This window comes from Amblyomma americanum, chromosome 3 (genome assembly GCF_052857255.1).
Source record: "Amblyomma americanum isolate KBUSLIRL-KWMA chromosome 3, ASM5285725v1, whole genome shotgun sequence".
Classification (NCBI taxonomy): Eukaryota; Metazoa; Arthropoda; class Arachnida; order Ixodida; family Ixodidae; genus Amblyomma; species Amblyomma americanum.
The window spans coordinates 82,560,086-82,578,371 of record NC_135499.1 but is presented as its reverse complement, the minus strand read 5'-3'; the positions used below and the strand labels follow the sequence as shown (position 1 = coordinate 82,578,371).

The window sequence follows — 18,286 nt, the reverse complement described above, 5'->3', positions numbered from 1 at the left end:
AAGCGGTCCAAGGATTTAACTCTGAGGAACGCCAACGTAAGTAGTCTTCAGGTGCAGAGTAAGTACCAGAGATGCAAACTGCTTGGATCCGGTGAAGTAAGCAGCTGCGAATAAATGTTAGTGCCAGACCAGATACTCCAAGGGCGTTTAATTTGTCAAAAAGTATGTTGTGATTGATTCAAGCGCCTTCGAGAGATCAATTAATGTGCCAGTAAAATCACCGCAGTCAATAGCTTGTTTAATTTTGTCTGTTAATAAAAAGCTAATTCAGTTGAAAATCATACCGGAAGCAGAACTGAGTGGAAGATACGATGTTAAATCATGCGTTCGCAGATATTCTGTAAGTGCACAATTTAAGCAACTGATATGCTGAACGTCATTGCGTGTATATTACATTTAGGCAGCATAAAATATGATGAAGACCCAGAGAGAACGTGTAAAAGATATTAAGGAAATAATTTGCCATTGACTGAGCTTTTGCAAGCTGTTCGCTAGCACAACCACAGCAATGAAAGGAGAAATGCCGGCTTCCTACAGACTTAACATCGCCGTTTGATACAAGTTAGATAAAATAACGTTTTAGGTAAGTTTTAAAAAATGCGGTCGGAGCAGAAGGTGTCTCTATGAAAGATACAGCAAGGAGTATTGAGTGATGAAAAACTAGAGAGGATCAGTGTGATGCTTGCGGCGATGTATGCGTTAGCATTGCAGCCTGCTGGTCATACGCGTGTCCTATACATAGCTTCAGCTGCAGACGACCCATTTGAGTCATTGAATTTACTTTCACCATTGGTTTGTAGTATCGATGGGCTTCTGGATGTGCCTGGGTGGGTAGTGGGTGAAGCCTCTGGAGGTGGGCGGAAATCTTTGAAGAGTGGAGGTTGGTATGTGGGAGGTGGGTGGAGGCTCGTAGGTGGGAGATGCACCTTCTGCGCACGGAGGGTGCACGCAAGGGGCAGGCTTCACACGCCAACACCGGGCACTGCGATAGAGGGCTGTCTAATGCTAACGCATTAAACCTGCAATAAAACAATCGTTAATTATCGCCAGACAACATCGCCTCAATAATATTACACCAGGACAAAGTGTAAAGCAGAGGTTTAGATACATTTAAGTTCTTAAAATGTTTTTTTTTTACAACAGGCAAAACTGAAGCTGAAAAAGACGACACTGAGAACTTCAGCACTCTAGGCGTTTCAAAACGTAGTACCAGATGTGCTTCCCGACGACGGCGGCATTCTAAGGCTTCGTCTGCCTCAAGAAAGGAGCGGCGGTTGCGCGAAAGCCTGAGCCGGGAATATGAACCGGCCCGCGAAATGCAGTCCACAGACCCACCGACCTTGAACCATGCAGCTAGTGCCTCTTCCAGCCGCAAGTACGACAAAGCGCTTCTCACTCAAGAGGAAAGGACTGACGTTCAGTCACATGGCACCGATCTACAGACGGCGGTCTTACCGCCTTCAGAAAACACACAATCATCTACTCACAGCGACTTCCAGCACACGCGTTGCAGAACCTCAGATGTCTTCCTCACGTCTGGCGAGGAGAGTACGAACCTTTCCAGGAGGCAAAGTTCGGCTAGTCGCATTAAGCGGGCGAAGCGGAAAACATCACTGCCGCCGAATCACACAGCCAATCCCCCGGTGATCATCCTGCCTCCCACTCACGGAAATAAAAGCTGTTCTGCAGTGGAAGATGAAAAAACTGCAACTGAGGTAAACACCGAATCCTTCCAGAAAGCAGAAAAGGTTGCTCTGTCCCTGTCGCCAGATCAGACAGAGATCGCACCGCCCTCTGCAGTGTTCCCGGCTCTGACTTCATGCAGACTGGAAGACAGCACATCAGCGACAGCTGACTACACGGTCACTGCGGCGAATATGCGCTCACCTCCCTCTCCCATCCAGATAAACCAGCAACTGCTGCCATTCTTCAGCGAGACGTCGTCCACGTCGCAGGCTGCTGCGGCGTATCCTCCCGAGGCGCACGCAATCGCCGTGGCGTCTGGGCCGCCGTCCGATCTACAGACGTCTCCTGGCGCGCTACTCTCGAGATGCTCGAATCTTACCAGCGGTACCACGGGCATTCATCCGGAGCCCGTCCAAGCTGACAAAGAGCCGCCCTTCATCACCAGCGAAGCAGACGGCTCTTCAGGGATGGTAAGTTCGCACTAGGAGCTGCAACCGCCTACCAAGCCCACCATTTATTAAACCAATCTCCTCCCCTGAGTAGAGACGAACGCATGTGGAATATACGCGCTTTTGAGTTTAGCTTGGCTGAGTACAACGCTTGTGATCAAGTCCACAGATGATTTCTTTCTAGATATTCAAATCTCTCTTCTGCTAACACTACCAGCCGTCATAAAACCCTATTTCTTTTATTCTCTCCCAATGCGTAATAGATGTACCCTGAATCATTGCGCTAACCAACTTGTCTGCCTTGCATCACCATCGACATTAGCCTAACTGCACTTACTGTAGTGTAAAGGCCCCTTCCATATCCATCTAATTAACCCTGTGCTGTGCCAATTGCGGCCACCTTACTCCGCACACTTACTAACCTCGTCGGCCCCCCTGACTCACTGCCACCCCTTGCAGCATTTGCCATCTCTTGAAATGTATTCTTGTACGCTAAGGTTCCATCGACTATCTTGACTTGACATTACGCGCCCTGCCCATTCCCTTATCTGCAAGCAATTTTTTTTTTCATGTACTCCGAAAATTTAAAAAGAAGCAGTGCGAGCACTCGGAATTGGTGCGTGTTACGACTTGTCTTATCGGAGATCAGCCCATCTTATCAGTGGCTCGGCGCTACACCTTTGCTTGGTATCTAAGAAATTATAGGCTGGGAAATTTATGTTAGGGATTGTTTCGTACAACAGCAATCATCGGGTTCGGGTGACGCATACCTTTATTTTGGAGGCTCGTTTATTATATTCCAAGAGTTCAGGCAACATAATTATTAAACACGTGCAGTGAATTGGCCGTGAGATGGTTATACCGCATATTTCAGCTTTGTATTTCAGAGCACATCTGTAACAAAACCTTCACGCTCTGGGGGACATAAGGAATACCTCCTCGTTAAGGGTCGCGAAACTCGATATCTTAAAGCAATGGGCAATGGCTGCCCGATGCCATGGTAAACGCGCACCGATGGCTGCAATGGCGCGGTTTTCACAAGGGCCATCAATCGACGTCAAAGCCGGTGTCGATGACTCCAAGAAGTACCAGAGAAAAGGAAATGGAAACACACAGAGAGGCATGCAATCTGGGGTGTAATAATTGGAAGCCAGCGCAGCTACAGATGACAGATTTTGCATGGCCTGTTTGATGTTGCACAAGCTTAGCGTGCTTGCGGGAACATTTTAACGCGGTATCCTTGAAGGCCTCGTTCACCGGCGTCCCTCGGTGAAAATCCGGTGTCGGTTTTGTCGGCGTTGCGTGTTTCCGAACCGTCAGCTGTGTACGCGCCAACGCAGATTATTTCTGAGAACAGGTGAGTGCACAATTAACATCGGGTGCCCTCGTTGCTTATGTGGCGCAATGTATTAGAGCACTGCTTTATAGCGCGCAAGATGGCAGTTCTGCTCCCATTTTTGCTTGGCCACCTTTAATCGTTTCTTTTTTTTCTCGTATTTGGATCGCGCTAACCACTCGGTAATTTTTATGTGGTGGTGATGTTGCCTTTTAGGTCGCATTCGGAGATTCGAGCGAATATCGCTGGTTAAGACACTCGATACAAATCAATTTTACTCGTCTTTTTCTTTATTTAAACAAGCAATTACCGCGCATCGCAAATAATTTACTAATTCTCGACGTGATGTGTACTACGTTATGTACACGTAGCATTGTGAGGGGCTTTGCATCAGAAACCACCGTTTAAAAACCTTTCCGACCAGCCAGGAGAAGAGTTGGCGAGCTGTATCGTTGACGAATTGGAAACACGCGTTTGCGTTGTGAGCGAAAAATCACAGGCGTGGCTCTGGCAGGTGGTCCACGGAGAGCAACCTAAGAGGCAGGTGGGCCACCTAGGACACGTGGCCTTACATCGTCATCACAACCTGCCCACCGGATAGTGAGCAAGCTGCCCACTCGGGCAAACGGCAGTTAAATTAATGATTGGTCGCTCGCTAAGAGCAACCTGTGTTGTACAAGCCCCACCGGTAGCAGCACCTGCCATCACAGGGCAGTGGCGCATCGCTTAACCGCTTCACCACTGCGCCAGGAGGGGGTATGAAGACCCTCAGGTATCTATGAATTTAGAGTAGAGAATGACCTTCTGCATGTATGGGAATTAACCCATTGCGTTACCGCGTCATATTTTTTTAGGGGGAGCTCAAATGTACCCTCGAATTTTATTTAGTTCTTGTATGCGTCGAATGAAAAGCGAGTTGGGAAGCAAGAAAGGTCAAATAACCCTGATGGCATGAACCATTGCCAGTATGTGGGCTGTGCATGTGCAGTCTGTTGCACACTTACAGGAAAACAAGATCGCGCGGCCACAACGCCCGCTAAGTATTAAAGAGACTGTACGCTAAGAAATAGAAAATCATCATAAATACCAAAGCAGAAATAACAGGGGCAGGTTATGCGCAGCAATTAGGCATGAGCCATGTTTTGGCTGTTTTGCTTTTAGATAATTTTCACTGAATTTTGCTCTCAGAATGGGGGCCCTTATCATAGATCGAACTCATTCATCGGTTTTTTGATACCTTAAGCAAGCACTTTATTTCTTTGCACAGAGGGCAAAACGCATGTCTAGAAGGACAGAAGTGCGTGTTCTGCACGTCCCAAAGCCGCTGCTGCCAGGAAGGCAAAAAATCACCAAGAAATCTTATGAGCTTTACTGCACATGCTTACATCCATACCATTTTTGACCAAATATTATGGCTAGATATTGCTAAGACCTAAACACGCCCAGAACGTGTTCTACACAAGCGTGTTGCCCTCCGTACATTGTTCAGTAATCATTCCTTACACTCGCCATAAGCGTAGTGGTCGTGGCTTAATACCTTTAGTTGCGACGACTTCGAGGCACTATGGAGGCCGCCCCCCCCCCCCTTGCCAAAAGTAACCGAGCAACAGGTTCTTGCTTCAGAGCAGTATAATGGAGCCTTTACAGCATAGCTGAAGACCGAAAGATGTCAGAACGTGAGGTCAAGGGTTTGCCTTACTTTACACAGATTCAGAGCTTAAGGGCTCCAAAACGTGCTTCGCAACATGTATAAAAAAACAAACCACTGTTGCCCTGTTACTTTTGACAGACTGTACGTATATTTTGTGTCGCCTACTCCGTATGATACCCGTTTACTCCTGGATGCATGACGCTGAAAAGCTGGGAGCCGTTTTAAAGATCGACAGTTGGTGCACAAGCATGAAAATTTTACTTGACTCCATCAAAAAGGCAGAAAACTAGCTTGAAGGCACATCTTGGCCTAGCGCGAGGGCTTCGTCCAATCTTTACCTCGCCGCTGAAGACTGGTGTGGAAATTAATGACCGAGCACTCACGCATAATGAATGCCCTGAGGCTATCATTTGGGCACCTTGCGAGTATTACTGCAAATGTGCGTATTATCGGGTAAACGTCATAAATTACTAAGCGAACGAATGAATTTTAGATTTTTTTCAGGTCACTGCGGAAGTGTTCGCTATAAGTCAGAACCTTTTTGAACGTAAAGGTTATCGAAAACAGCGCCTATGATCGAAAAAAGAAAGGAATAATATGTGTTTCTTGTCTGATTTGTACGCGCTTTTTGCTGTCTTGTTTATGCTTAACCCAATAGCCGAAATCCATACAGTTATCAAGTAATTTTGAAGGTCTCCAGATATTTCACTGCGCTCTCCTTTTGTATTTCACCTCCATTGAAATAAGGCGGCAGCGACAGACACACGTGGCCATAGCGATGGAGAGTTAACAATTTGTCTCAAAAATAGGCATTCCTTTTTTTAAATTATCTTAAGAGTGCGGAATATATTTAATGCAACATAGCTTATAATGTAATTTCTTTAACTTTACGGCACTTAAATACTATGCACCTCGTTACATAATTCGAACGATCTCCAGAAACTGGGTGGTGGCCCGAAACAAAATATAATTTTTTTTACATATTTCTCATAATTTCTTTGATCACGTGTAAAGCAGCGGGCAAGGCTCATGCCGCTGGTTTAAGCATCATCCTCGTGTGCTCGTCAAGTACCTCCCATCTTTCAATGGACACAAGCTTTCCTCCGGCTTGAAACTGGGCTTTCACTGAAGTGGAGTTCAGGAAAGCGATCTTTCACCCACCACGGTTAGGATGACTCATGAAACGCACTGAGTGATACCACATGCGTCCTCAATGTCACTTTTCTCTGATTTGTCCTTTATCCCTTCATATAAAGCACTTCGGGGTCTCACAGATCACAATAGCGAAACAACATACGGGCCGAACGAGGACTGGGAAGAGTAGTCGCAACGATACTTTTTATCCGTCAGTCAGTGGTACAAAACCTGGCAGGCCATCTTTAAGGTCGTGTATTCGCGCGCATAGGTGTGTTATGTACTTGTTCTGCTCTTGTTTTCTTGTATTGACTTCAGATCTGCGCAACCTAGGCAATTTGCGTCTTCACAGGAAGTGTTTTTTACCACTTCGGCGAGAAGCCCGAACGCCCTCGGAGAGCCAGCCCCGACTGAAGTTTATACCTTGGAGCCGTGAGAGCGCGCCTTCGGACAGCGTACGAGCGTTGCTCCGGACTTTGTTCTCGGCCATAGAACCAACAGCTTTCGAAGACCCGGCGCTTCAGGCTGGAGCTCGGAAGCAGACTGATACGTCCTCCCGCGCACTGGGTTAAAGCGACGGACTGTCTAACTTGCGGGCCAGCTTAAGTGCTGTGTTAACTTCTCCTATAATGCCTTTCAAATGTTCAATACTTTCTTACTCTCAATAAGTGACTCCGATAGGGTAGTTTGTTCCGCAATTTCATCAAACCCAGTTCAAGGGTTTATTTGGCGAAGCAGGCATACAGGGCATAGCTACAAGGGAAAGAAAGAAATGGCCACCATCCTTGCAAAATAAAAATAAAAAAGGAACGGAAGACGCTTCACTGCGCCTAATACTGCGTTATTACTTTGGCCCCCGTAGAGCTGTGCTTCTCCGTAAAAAGAGTTGCTGCTCAACCAGGCTGCTCTGTTTGTGATATGAACTGACTTCCATATACCCTTTACGAGAAAAAATGTCATATGTCTAGTGGAGAAAAAACGACCATTTCCAAGGGAAGACCAGACACAAGACGCAGTAATTTAATAAGTCTAAGCTGTGAGTGCTGCTCACGACTGCCCGAATCCTTCGACAGCATGACGAATTCTGCAGATTGGGAAGGTCTCAGAAGTAGGTATTGCCCGGCTTAGACGTTCTATATGACGATTCTCGTCAATGCATGTTTGCTTGTGTCTTATAAGGAAACGACACCCTTCTTACAGACAACGCATATCGAGAAGACGTCATTGATACGAAGTCCTTGTGACGTACGCCACGCATAAAAGTGAAAAAGCATGTGAAAACCGCTCGATCAGCACATGAAAATTATGTGGAAAATATCCGAAAAACCGTCGGATTAGTGCATAAGTTCGATATCTTATGGACCCCGCATTCCCAAGATCCACATGCAGAACACTCAAAGAAAACAGACCAGACGGATGTGACGCCGTGCTCACCAGTGTCCTCAGTTTTGCTACCTGCGCATTACGATAATTGCTGTAAACATGCTCTCGCCTCTTCCTCCTGTCCAGATGGGCCCACACAAGTTACCATCCTTCCCCGAGACTTCGCCAATATCGCAGCTACCTACGCCACAGCCAGTCACGTATCCTCCCGAGGCCTACGCAACCATCACCCCTGAGCCCAGCGCCGTGGCGCCTCTGACTGGATCGGCTCCAGGCCAACTAACGTCCTCTGATGCGGCCTTCCCGAAGGGTCCTGATGCCACTGGCCCCAGGAGCAGCGCCCCGTCGGAGGCCATCCACGCTGACGCAGCGTCACCTGTCGCCAGCAACTATGCAGAGATGCTGTCTTCGGGGATCGTAAGTCCAATCTGGAGGATCCTGTATTAAATTCGGGTTTATTCCCATCAGTGCATGCACAGATTGGAGAAAAACAGACAAAAATCAATCAAATTTGGCTGGACTGGTCCTGTACTCCTGCAGAAGTAGCACTGCATTCGGTAATACACAATTTACAACTTTCGGTACTGTAAAAAAACATACTATTAACCTACTACTACCGCGTATAGTTATAACCGACCAACCAGAATGCGTATTACAGTTTTCTGCGAGATTAGTAAACAAGGGGACGCACGAACATATTTACAAACAAGTTTATAGTTTACTTAGTATAGACACTATTCATTCCCATGTTTGGCGGCTGGCGGGAAGCAGCCCTGCATACCGGCAGGTGCCATTTATCTTATTTTATTTACTGTGATGTGCCCACAAACAGCAAAAGGCCTTTTACAAAACAAGGAAAGAGAAAAGAACAATGAATACATTTGAAAAAGAGCAACAAAAGAGCATTAAAAATTGCGAAAACACTGGCAATGAATGATAGAAAGAGTTAACATTTGAAAGATCTTAGAGTCCCAGTCAGCACAGCCAGTTTCGCCTGAAAGATTTAAAATCCTACTGAAAAATATCAGGACCACATGGTACCATGGCGTTATACGTACACATCTTTCCTACAGTGGGACTCAGTTTGAACGGTGACACGTCAAACACCCGACTTTGTCGCACGTACGGTTCAGGCACCCGAAGCTTGACCAAAGATGCTAGGTGCAAGCAGTTGTCGAGAAATTGCAGCGCAGCGCCAAACCTAGAGGTGCAACATAGCAGGCTTCTAGGACCCAGCTGCCCGTGTCCGGCTTCCTCCCCGCACACGCGCCGCTCCACTCTATTTTCATCCTCTGCCGAAATGCGTAGCTGGCACCAAGGCACTAGCTGGGAGCGCCGAAATGAGCGTCACCGCGTTGCGGCGTCGGTGGGCGCTACGCAGTCAATGAGTTCTTGTAAACACTTGAAGAGGAAGAGAAGGCCCCCTGACTGCCATCTAGTCTCAAAGTCGGTTAGTCTCGGAGCGTGCAGGGCAGCCCTATAATCGTCTCGGGGAGCAGATAGGCAGACGGAACGACCCATCGCAGTCCTCACAATTATTTTCTGCCCATTTTCGAGTTTGTGCCAACAGGTGCGGCAGATCGAACTACATACAACGGAGACATACTCAAGTCTCGGTAGGACAAGTCTCCGGTACAGGGCAACTCGTCATGCAGTACTGCGTAGTATACTACTACACCGGTCGTCATCGAAAGCACCCGCAGACTTCTGCTCGACCACCAGAATGTGAGGCGAAAGCGCAACTTCGCATCTAAGTGGACACCTAAGTTGCGTACAACAGACACCTTCTTAATGGCCTGATTGTTGAGAGCGTGAGAAAACTCAGTGGAGTAGGCCTTGGGCGTAAACGATATCATGACAGTCTTTTTTTGCGGTCAAGATCTATAGTATGGCGAGGGTCGAAAGTAAAAGCTCCAAGTGGCAAGCACGTTTGCAAGCAAAAGCATTTATTATCATTTCTCTAAACAGTGCTGTGAACTGCTCGTGGTCCAAAAGACCCCGCTCAATGGGAGCGAGGAAGCGGCAGAGCTCTCCCCCCTCCTTGATCGGCGTTGACGAGGAGTGCAAGTTTTGTCCTATAAACTGCCCTCGTTCCCAGAAGGAAACCTGGAGTGCGGTAACATGAACATTGACCCCTAGGAATCGTTATTATTCACTTTGTGGATAACTGGATCACCCCCATTGTGGCAGCGAAGCAGTACGACTGCCATGTTGGTCCGCCGCCATGGTTGCCTGCACAGGCAACCACGTCACTTAAAGCGAAGCGAACGGAGTCTATAACGGCTCAAAATAGAACCACTTCTCCGTGCCTTTTTTTTTTCGCGAGCTACATCCTCTTAGCGAATAACTCGCTTCTGCTTGCAAATAAAAATTCTACGAATAATTGTGCTCCATTTTCTCCTCACGTGGTCGCTCTTGAATATAAAATGCGTAAATTAAGGGGCGCCCGGATGCTGTATATAAATAGATTAAGAAGATCCTGGCGGCATTTGTCAAGGACTTCCATAAAGCGAACGTTTAGGCAATGCAACTTCTTGACGCCAGGCTAAGGATCGTCGGGGAGCGAAATGCGTATTTATCGAAAATTAAAGCTATCTACACGAGTTGCGTTACAAATAGGATTTGAACTTTTTTTTTACTGTGTTTATTTCAAAGCGCAATTTTCAGTTTCATATTTATGAATATTATTTTCTGCATTTGAATTGCCGTTTTTTTAGTGATAAATGTGGAATTCAAGTGCGACCTAAAGTTCTTGTGTTTATCTTGCCCTTTTTTGCTAATCGAAGCATCCGATTTATGAGCAATTAATGTATAAATGGTATAATGTATAAATTACTGCAGTGCTTGCAGAAGAACATGCGACCGCCGCAGATAAAAGTAACAGAAGTTAAATGATGAAGCCTTAAGACAAAAACTGAAGTGAAGGTCGGGTTTGAAAAAGTGGGTTACCATGTATTCGCTGACCTGTGCTGTGTTCAGCGAGAGGGGAGGGGGCATCACCTTGTCTCCAAGCCGGGTGATGTCAGTGAATGGCGTTACACTAGAACACACCATTAAGCGAGTGGGGACAGCCTTATTTTCTCTCTCGAGCGCATGGGCAATTTTTCTAGTGCTTCGCGTTTTCCTTTTATATCTGTGGTAATGTTTGGACACTATCCTGGGGTGCTCAAAGCAATAATAGGCTAGGTGGTTCTTGGAGGATACCCGGAGGATGCAGGAAAAGTATCTACTTTCTAAATATATACGGACTTCAGTATTCATATCCTTAGAGCGCTCCACTAACAGTACGGACAAAAAATGTACCAGACCAAGCGGTCCCTGAAACGATACGGAGGACACTTCAGACAACTTACGTGTTTTGAATGCGAAACCATTCTCTAATCGTGAGCTAGGTTGCGAGGTTCATTAAAGATTCCTTATTTACACACCTACTGATTGGCATGCAGTCGGAAGGAAACCCTACATTAGGTTCACCTTTATTCGCCAAATAGTTACGTGGTTTTGTGGCTGATGGGTTGCGTTTTCGCCTCGTAGTCTGAAGGGCCTTGGTGTTCAATTCCCCGCAACAAATATTTTTCCCCTTTGCTGTAGACGTCACTATCCTATGGTCTAATGATGAAGTTATGCCGGAGCAGGGTGACGTCACTGAGCAATTATACGTTCCATAGGAAACGGGCTTGATGTCGAGCTGATGCCGAACTTGTGCGGCCACCTCTTCGCAGCTGTCAGCCAAGGATTCACTCGGGTCGTGGGCGGCCAAGCAGCAGAAGCAGCGCTGCCGGTCCAGCTCACCGAGCATGAGCAGCTCGCTAACGCGGCGCAAGACGACGGTGCGATGTGAGCGCAAACAGCACGTCTCCGTGCACGCATGCATTGCTTTGCTGTGACTGAAACGTATTAAAAGCGCGGACAGAAATCCCAGTAAGACCTTACTGAAGCCTTTCTTAAGCACGAGATTGCGCCTCTCTGGAAGGTACATGGACGTTACTACGCTTCTTATCACGCGTACAGTGAAGTGTTCAGTGAATCGGCATCCATTCTGCACTCAATAATGGTTCAAACGCTCAATGTAAGGTTTGCCGAAGGATCGAAAGTAAGTTGAAAAATGAATATCTTGGAGCCTCTGCAGAGCGAATCAAGACGCCCTAAAGCGAAAACTCCCCCTTCGGTTGCAGTTCAGCCCCGGAATAGGGCGCAAACTTGCCAGCAAAGGCTCGTGCACCACTGGTGATAATTCAGAACGCTGTGCGAGGCGCAGTTTTTTGTGTTAGGTGTTTCGGCCGCCTTATGTGGAAAGCAGGGCAAGAATCCAAGTCAGCAATGGTATTTTCTTTAAACTTAAGTAAAGCCTTTGCGCTATCAGAGATACAGATGTGGTTGACATAGCTGTATCTGTTTGATACAACGGGTGCGAAATAGTGATGATCACTACATTTGTATTTAGTACCCAACGAACAATGGCCATCATAAGTTCTTGTTGGACATGAAACACATGCATATTAATATTGAGCGCTAGAAATCACCTTATAAGTGACCTCACGAGGTTATGACATCATCGCGTTGTCGAGGATCCCACCAAATCTAAAAGCCTCGCAAACTTTTCGTCCGCAACTTTTTCTGTAATAAGTGGAGTATAACATACTACATTTTGCAAGTATTAGTACAACGCTTCAGTACGGCATTCGTTGCAGGGCACTTTTTAAGCCGTGGCTTGACGCCAGAAGTACCAGTTCAGTAAGGGTCTTGCAGAAACTTTTACTTCAATCTGGCGGTAGAGTATAAGCTGTGGCAAGACCTGAAGATCATGGCCACAAGCTTTACATGAGTATCCTCGAAATTGCCTATCTTAGTGACTTCTTGCCTTTTCCAGGGGCTGAAGGACTGAAGGTGGTAACAACAAAGATGGTGCATGTAATCGGGCCTTAATTCACTTCTGAAAATATTGAAAGTATAATATGGCTCTCCAGAACAGGGTCACGCTTCGTCCTTAAGACTCAGCAAGGCAGCACAAAAAATTTATTGCTGATCCCAAAGTTGAGCTCGGGATTCGCGGTCTGCGACAATGACTTCGTGTGATTTTTCTCAAGGCGACTTCAGAAGATCTGCGCCTTTAAGGTGTAGTGTGCTGTGACAGCTGGACCTGCCAATAAACTAGGGAAGGAACTGTCATTTAGCTGGACGAGAGTAGCTTTGAGCAAAGTAATTTTGGTGACCTGTTCAAAATACGAATGTTATCATTTTGGCGCAGATACCATTTGCAGACTGAGGCTCGATTAGATTATATGCGAAGCAGCTTAGCGGTCTGGCAACGTCGGGCTCGCAGATTCTGGCCGCCATATTGGCTCAGTTGAGCTGGTGTATGGTTTGCTATGCGTGCTTTGCTGATGGCGGTGAAGCTGTCATGAATTTCGCGAGTAGAATTTCAAAAGACGAGCTTCGGCCATTGCGCTGCTTGTATCGCATCTTTTACCCAATGTGCATCCTTTCTTGTGGTTTAGTCAGCGCCAAAAGGCTTCTTCCACGTCCTTAACATCTCAAGTTTGACGTCGACGATGGCGGGAATCGGCGCGAGGAAGTGCGTCGGAAAGTCAAAATCTCGCCGCAGTCGGTTTAATGTGCGCCTTTGGACATCCATTCGAATAGCGCGTATTATCATCGCAGTTTTGTTTTCAAGTGGGCTTAATTCACCTGGTACGGTAGCGAGCGGTTATTTTGCCTTTGTACACAAATGCGTTGGCCTGCAACGACTTCCGTGGCACTGCGAACTTTCATGGCACCGGTGCCACCAGCCGTGTACATTGCAGTGCAATCACACACGACCCCCAGCCAGTTGCGTAATGTCATTTCGTTAATAGCAATTGGCGATAGACGTCCACGCTTTTCAACGTCACCTTTACAGAGCTCGACGCAGCTGTCAGTGTTGAATTTTGCTGTCTTAACTTCTAGCACCACATTTCAAACCGAGTGGAAGGCCCGTTCAGAACAGGTATTGCACTGTTGCCAGTCGATATTAACAAGGTGAAATCAGGTGTGCATTGTTTAAGGCATTGCAAGCAGATATGCAGCTTTTGCTTTCAGTTTTCCTACTTCCAGTATTGTAGCGGCCTTCCCTGCTGCCATGAAAAGCGCGCTTGACAAGAGGTAGCCTGTAGTAGTTCCTTTATGGACTTGATACGCTGGTCAAACCGCGTTAGGAGGTGCGAAGTCTTATGGCTTCAGACACTTAATTGTTTGCTTCCTAAAGCTGGACATAAACAGAATACTTAGTCCCCAAGCAAGGTGTTGCCGCTTGCCACAACGATAATAAAATAGGATGGCTTAAAGTGTTGGCAGCACATCGCCGTACTTTGTTACTTTTAAATGCTTCCCTCCGTCATGATAATATAACTACAGTATGTATTTTTTACACACTTGCATTCCGCGAATATTATTTGCAGGAAGCCGGAAAAAAAAACAATTGTGCCTCAGTTTTTGTACATTACGTATATTACTTCACAGAGACGCATTAACGCGCATCCCATGCGGACGCAATGGCATATTAGTGCGCGGCATCTTGCGACAATTGTACGGGCAAGGGAGCTTTGCTGGAGCTTCTAAAAATAACTGCCCACAAGAAATATTTAACAACAGAACACAAACAGAACTAAGTAGAAAACGGCGCATTCTTCTTTGGGTGCACTTAAGTACGCCGGGGCTCGAGTGATCGAGGTTTGTAGCTGGAAGCAATGAGGGCGCATGCTCACGATCTGCCGGCAAATTAAAGAAAGCTCTTCTTTGCGGCTGAACTACATGCTTGAGCGACACCACCGCAGGTTGGCTGAAAACATTTGCCTCATCTGTTTCATTGTTCAAGTTCGTGTCGGTATGTTTACATCAAACTGACGCTACTGATGAGTTAACAAATGCTCGAAATCTGCTCCTTACTTTGTTCGCACATAACAAAGAGTCTCGTCCATGTCGTATTTTCAACACAAACCACTTGAACAGCTTTGTGATATGTCAGCGCCAGAGGTGAGCAGCCTCACGAGGATTCGCCCTCATGAGGTCGACCTCAACCTCACGTCGTGAGGTGAGGTCGGCGACGGCTCGAAATTTTGTGAGTGAGGTCAGCAAATCAGACCTCAACCTCCCGCATGAGTTTGATGTTGAGTGAGGTCTTCATTACGTGAGGTCGAAATTTTGAGGTCGAGACTTTCTGCAGTTGCCGTGTCTTACTCCGACGAGGGCCGCTCCCGAAGCGGTGCTGGAGCGCACCACCGCAGCGTTCATGCAATGACGCTTGGTGTTCGGTTTCCCCTGTCTAGACAACCCGATGCCGCAGTCCGCTCTTAGCTTTTGGTGCTGCGCCGTAATGCCCGTTCAGCTCGAGCCTACAGGTGTGCTGCTGCTGCTGTCACGGCACGCCACCCTACCTCCCACTTGCCCCGCTGGCGTAGCACCCGTAGTTGCCTGCCGGTCGGCTTAAACTTCCGAGAGCGCGCAAAGCACAGAACTCACGTTGACCCGCGGTAGCTTTGTTTGATGCCGCAAATCAAAGAGTTAAGTCCAACAAGCACGCAATAAATTCGTAGCAGCGCGGATGGCCCCAAGCAAGACTATACTTCGTGTTCATGCTCGTTGCCGGCGCTGACGCCACGGGTCTTGCCTTGAGGTCGAGTAAATGGGATCGTGCTGTACATTACAAGCGGACAACAGGAACTGGAGCAGTCGGCATAGGCGAGAGAATGTGATTCAGGCGGTTCCTAACAAGGACGCCAGCTGATTTGATTAAAAAACCACGAAGCCAGAAAACCTGTATAACACAGTCGAAGCTTGATCGGCGCCTTCCCCTTTCGAATCTTACACTACTTCCATATATGCCTGTTCCGCAATGCAAGCAGATGTAAATATAATTTCACTTTTATATCCTTCCGAATAATTTATCTTTGGCCTCATGTTCCTTGTTCATTCTCGGAAATTCACTTACTATGCCGAAACACCGCAGCACAGGGAGAACGTGCTGCAAAACCATTACCATCGCCACCTGGAGGGAAGTGGCGGAAATTGGGGGATGGTCTTGATTTCTCAACAACATCAACATCATCCTTAATTATTAGCTGCAATTATTCCTGTTTTCCTGCAGAATTATTTTCTTCGTTTGCCGGTAACATACAACATTTAATCAATATCCTGGAAACTAAATTTGGTAACGGTATATCGGACTTCCCCGGGCTCATAAAGAAACACTATAAGCATCATCATGATCATCGCCATCATCTCGAGGGTCAACGGCATGTGTCTTTGCATGATCGTGGCAGTATGTCATAAATGAGAACTGGAGCGTTTACCTGGTGGACAATCCGAATGCCATTAATGTGGACCGGGTTGTGGGCACTCTTTCTTATGCGTCATGCGCTCATGTGTAGTAGTGTGGGATCCATATGGTTCTTGAAATCGGGGTGGGAGCTAGAGGGGCGGGTAGGGGCCTTGTGTGACGTGAAATTACATCGTTGTCACGTGGCTACGTGTGACGTCATATTCAATCGTCATCACGTCACTAAGTTTGACTTCACATTACTTCGTTGGCTCATGACCAAGTATGACGTCACACTTATATGTCATCTCTAATTATACTAATTATTCTTACCATTCCCTAATTACACTATTAGCATAAATTAATTATGTGGCATCATCATCTTTTTCGCGTGGCTCGTCGGCTCGTGACGTCACACGGTACCGTTTTTTTGCGGACACTTTTTTGCGCATATGACCTCTAAAGTAAGCCATCTAATGCTTTCGCATTAATAAAAGAAGATAATTACAACGCCCCTCTGTTGGTGTACTACAGTCGCATCTTTTTAAGTGTTTTCGAAGGCAACATACAGAGGACTGAAAAAAGCGTTTGCTGGGTGACAAGATAATTATCTACGCTGAGTCGTCTCGCTAGGCCGGATCGAGGTAGAAAATTGAACTATAATGATATGCGTCTGCGTAGCAGTCGCATTGGAAAGTACATCGACAACCAGTGTCTTTGCATTCGTTAACTATTTTCAAGTCTAAAAAGAGTATCGTGAATACCTCCCCCCCACCCCCCGATCCCAATTTATGGTAGATGGTGCACAAGGTCTGTGTTTGTCAATTCCCGGTTAGTGTGTGAATGAACGACAAGCTTCCAATACGAACAAGTATACACGAAGCAGGTTGCCGTATATTGACACTCATAAAGTACTCTCCGACGTACTCATGGTGACCGCGTATAGGACACCCGTGCCCGCAACCCATAAACTCTCCGAGGGTTCATCCCAGATTATAAGCTTCTCCTATTGCGAGCACAAAAATGGCGTCTGTACACACTTTATTAAATAATACCATCATCATTTTGGCTTTCCTGTCTCACGGGTTTCTCAGAATTGTTTTTAACTGAAAAACTTCTTAATCGCGTTTTGTTGTTTTTTTTATTTCTGAGGTCAAGCAGCCGACCTCAGCCTCACAATTAGATGTTGAGGTGAGGTCGGCATTGGCCTCAGGAAAAGTGAGGTGACGGCGTCTCAGGAGACCTCAACCTCAACTGATGAGGTTGAGGTTGAGTGAGGTTGTCAAATTTTTGTTGCGAGAGCTACACTACCCACAGTCTCACCATTTCGCTGTGCGTCTGGAAGGCCAGTTCTACGCATGCGTGACGAACCGAGCGACGTCAGAGCTGGTGCGCCTTAATACGCATGCGCAAGGGGAGGGGACGTGCTGCGGTATGAGTATAGGGCGGGTGTGATGCAGTAGCGGAGATCCGTTTCCATGGAGAAGGCAGCCGTTGAGCGGCTTGGCAAGCATGATAAGCTGAACTCGTCCGACCGTGAGGTTGTGGCCTGGGAGCTGGCTGTCGAGAAAAGGAAGAACGATGGGTGCAAGGCCAACAGAGCAGCGGAAACGCCTGAGGAGCGAGAAAAGCGCCTAGCCAAGGGGCGACGTCAGGACGCGGAGCGGTTGCAGCGTCGCGCTCTCGCTGCGTATATACTGGCATAGCTGAGCTAAGCCATTACCTTTTTTTGTGAGGTTGAAGTGAGGTCGAGATTTTTGCGGTCAAATTCCCAGTTCTGGTCAGCGCTAAAAGCGAAAGCTGTGAACTAGTCGGCGTTCCTGCGCATGATACCTCGAATTCCATTTGGTGACAGGACGTACGTGCACAGACAAAAATGTTTATATAAGCGACAAGCAGTTGAAACAAACCTGTCTCACGCACGCATCGTAATGTCCTCGCAGAGACCATGGCGTAGTGTAGCAGTGCATCGGCATTTCTTCGTTCACACGAAGCGCAGCCGTCTTTACCCAAGGCAGGGCAGCGGTTTCGTTTTCTTACCGAACCAACAATTCGGGCCCAGTTCTTGGACCACCAAGAGATTGCGGTAGACATTGGGCACATATGTGTGGATCGAAAATAAGATACTGAGAGAATCTTAGAGCCGGTTGAGGAGTGGTAAAAGTTTAGATGACAAACTGTTCGTGCTTACTCAATGTTTAAAAATGGTTAAGGTGGAGAACAGACCTTTGTGTTTTGGCTTCCTGGACAACAGCGGCGCATATGTAAGCGTAAATAGGGAATTCCTGTGGAGCATGCTTCAGAATGAAGGTATTGTTCTTGAGGTGGTAGAAATACTAAAGGAAGTTTACCGA

General features: G+C 46.9%; 1 protein-coding gene across 1 annotated transcript in view; it reads left to right on the top strand.

Moving 5' to 3' along the window:
• The first annotated feature begins 1,149 nt into the window (after window positions 1–1,149).
• LOC144123862 (uncharacterized) overlaps window positions 1,150–18,286 on the top strand; it is a 34,054-nt gene continuing 16,917 nt past the window's right edge. Inside the window, exons 1-3 of the mRNA XM_077656589.1 lie at window positions 1,150–2,156; window positions 7,766–8,056; window positions 11,362–11,476. Coding sequence (XP_077512715.1) covers window positions 1,317–2,156; window positions 7,766–8,056; window positions 11,362–11,476 — 1,246 coding nt within the window. The 5' untranslated portion in view covers window positions 1,150–1,316. The remainder of the gene's footprint in view (window positions 2,157–7,765; window positions 8,057–11,361; window positions 11,477–18,286) is intronic.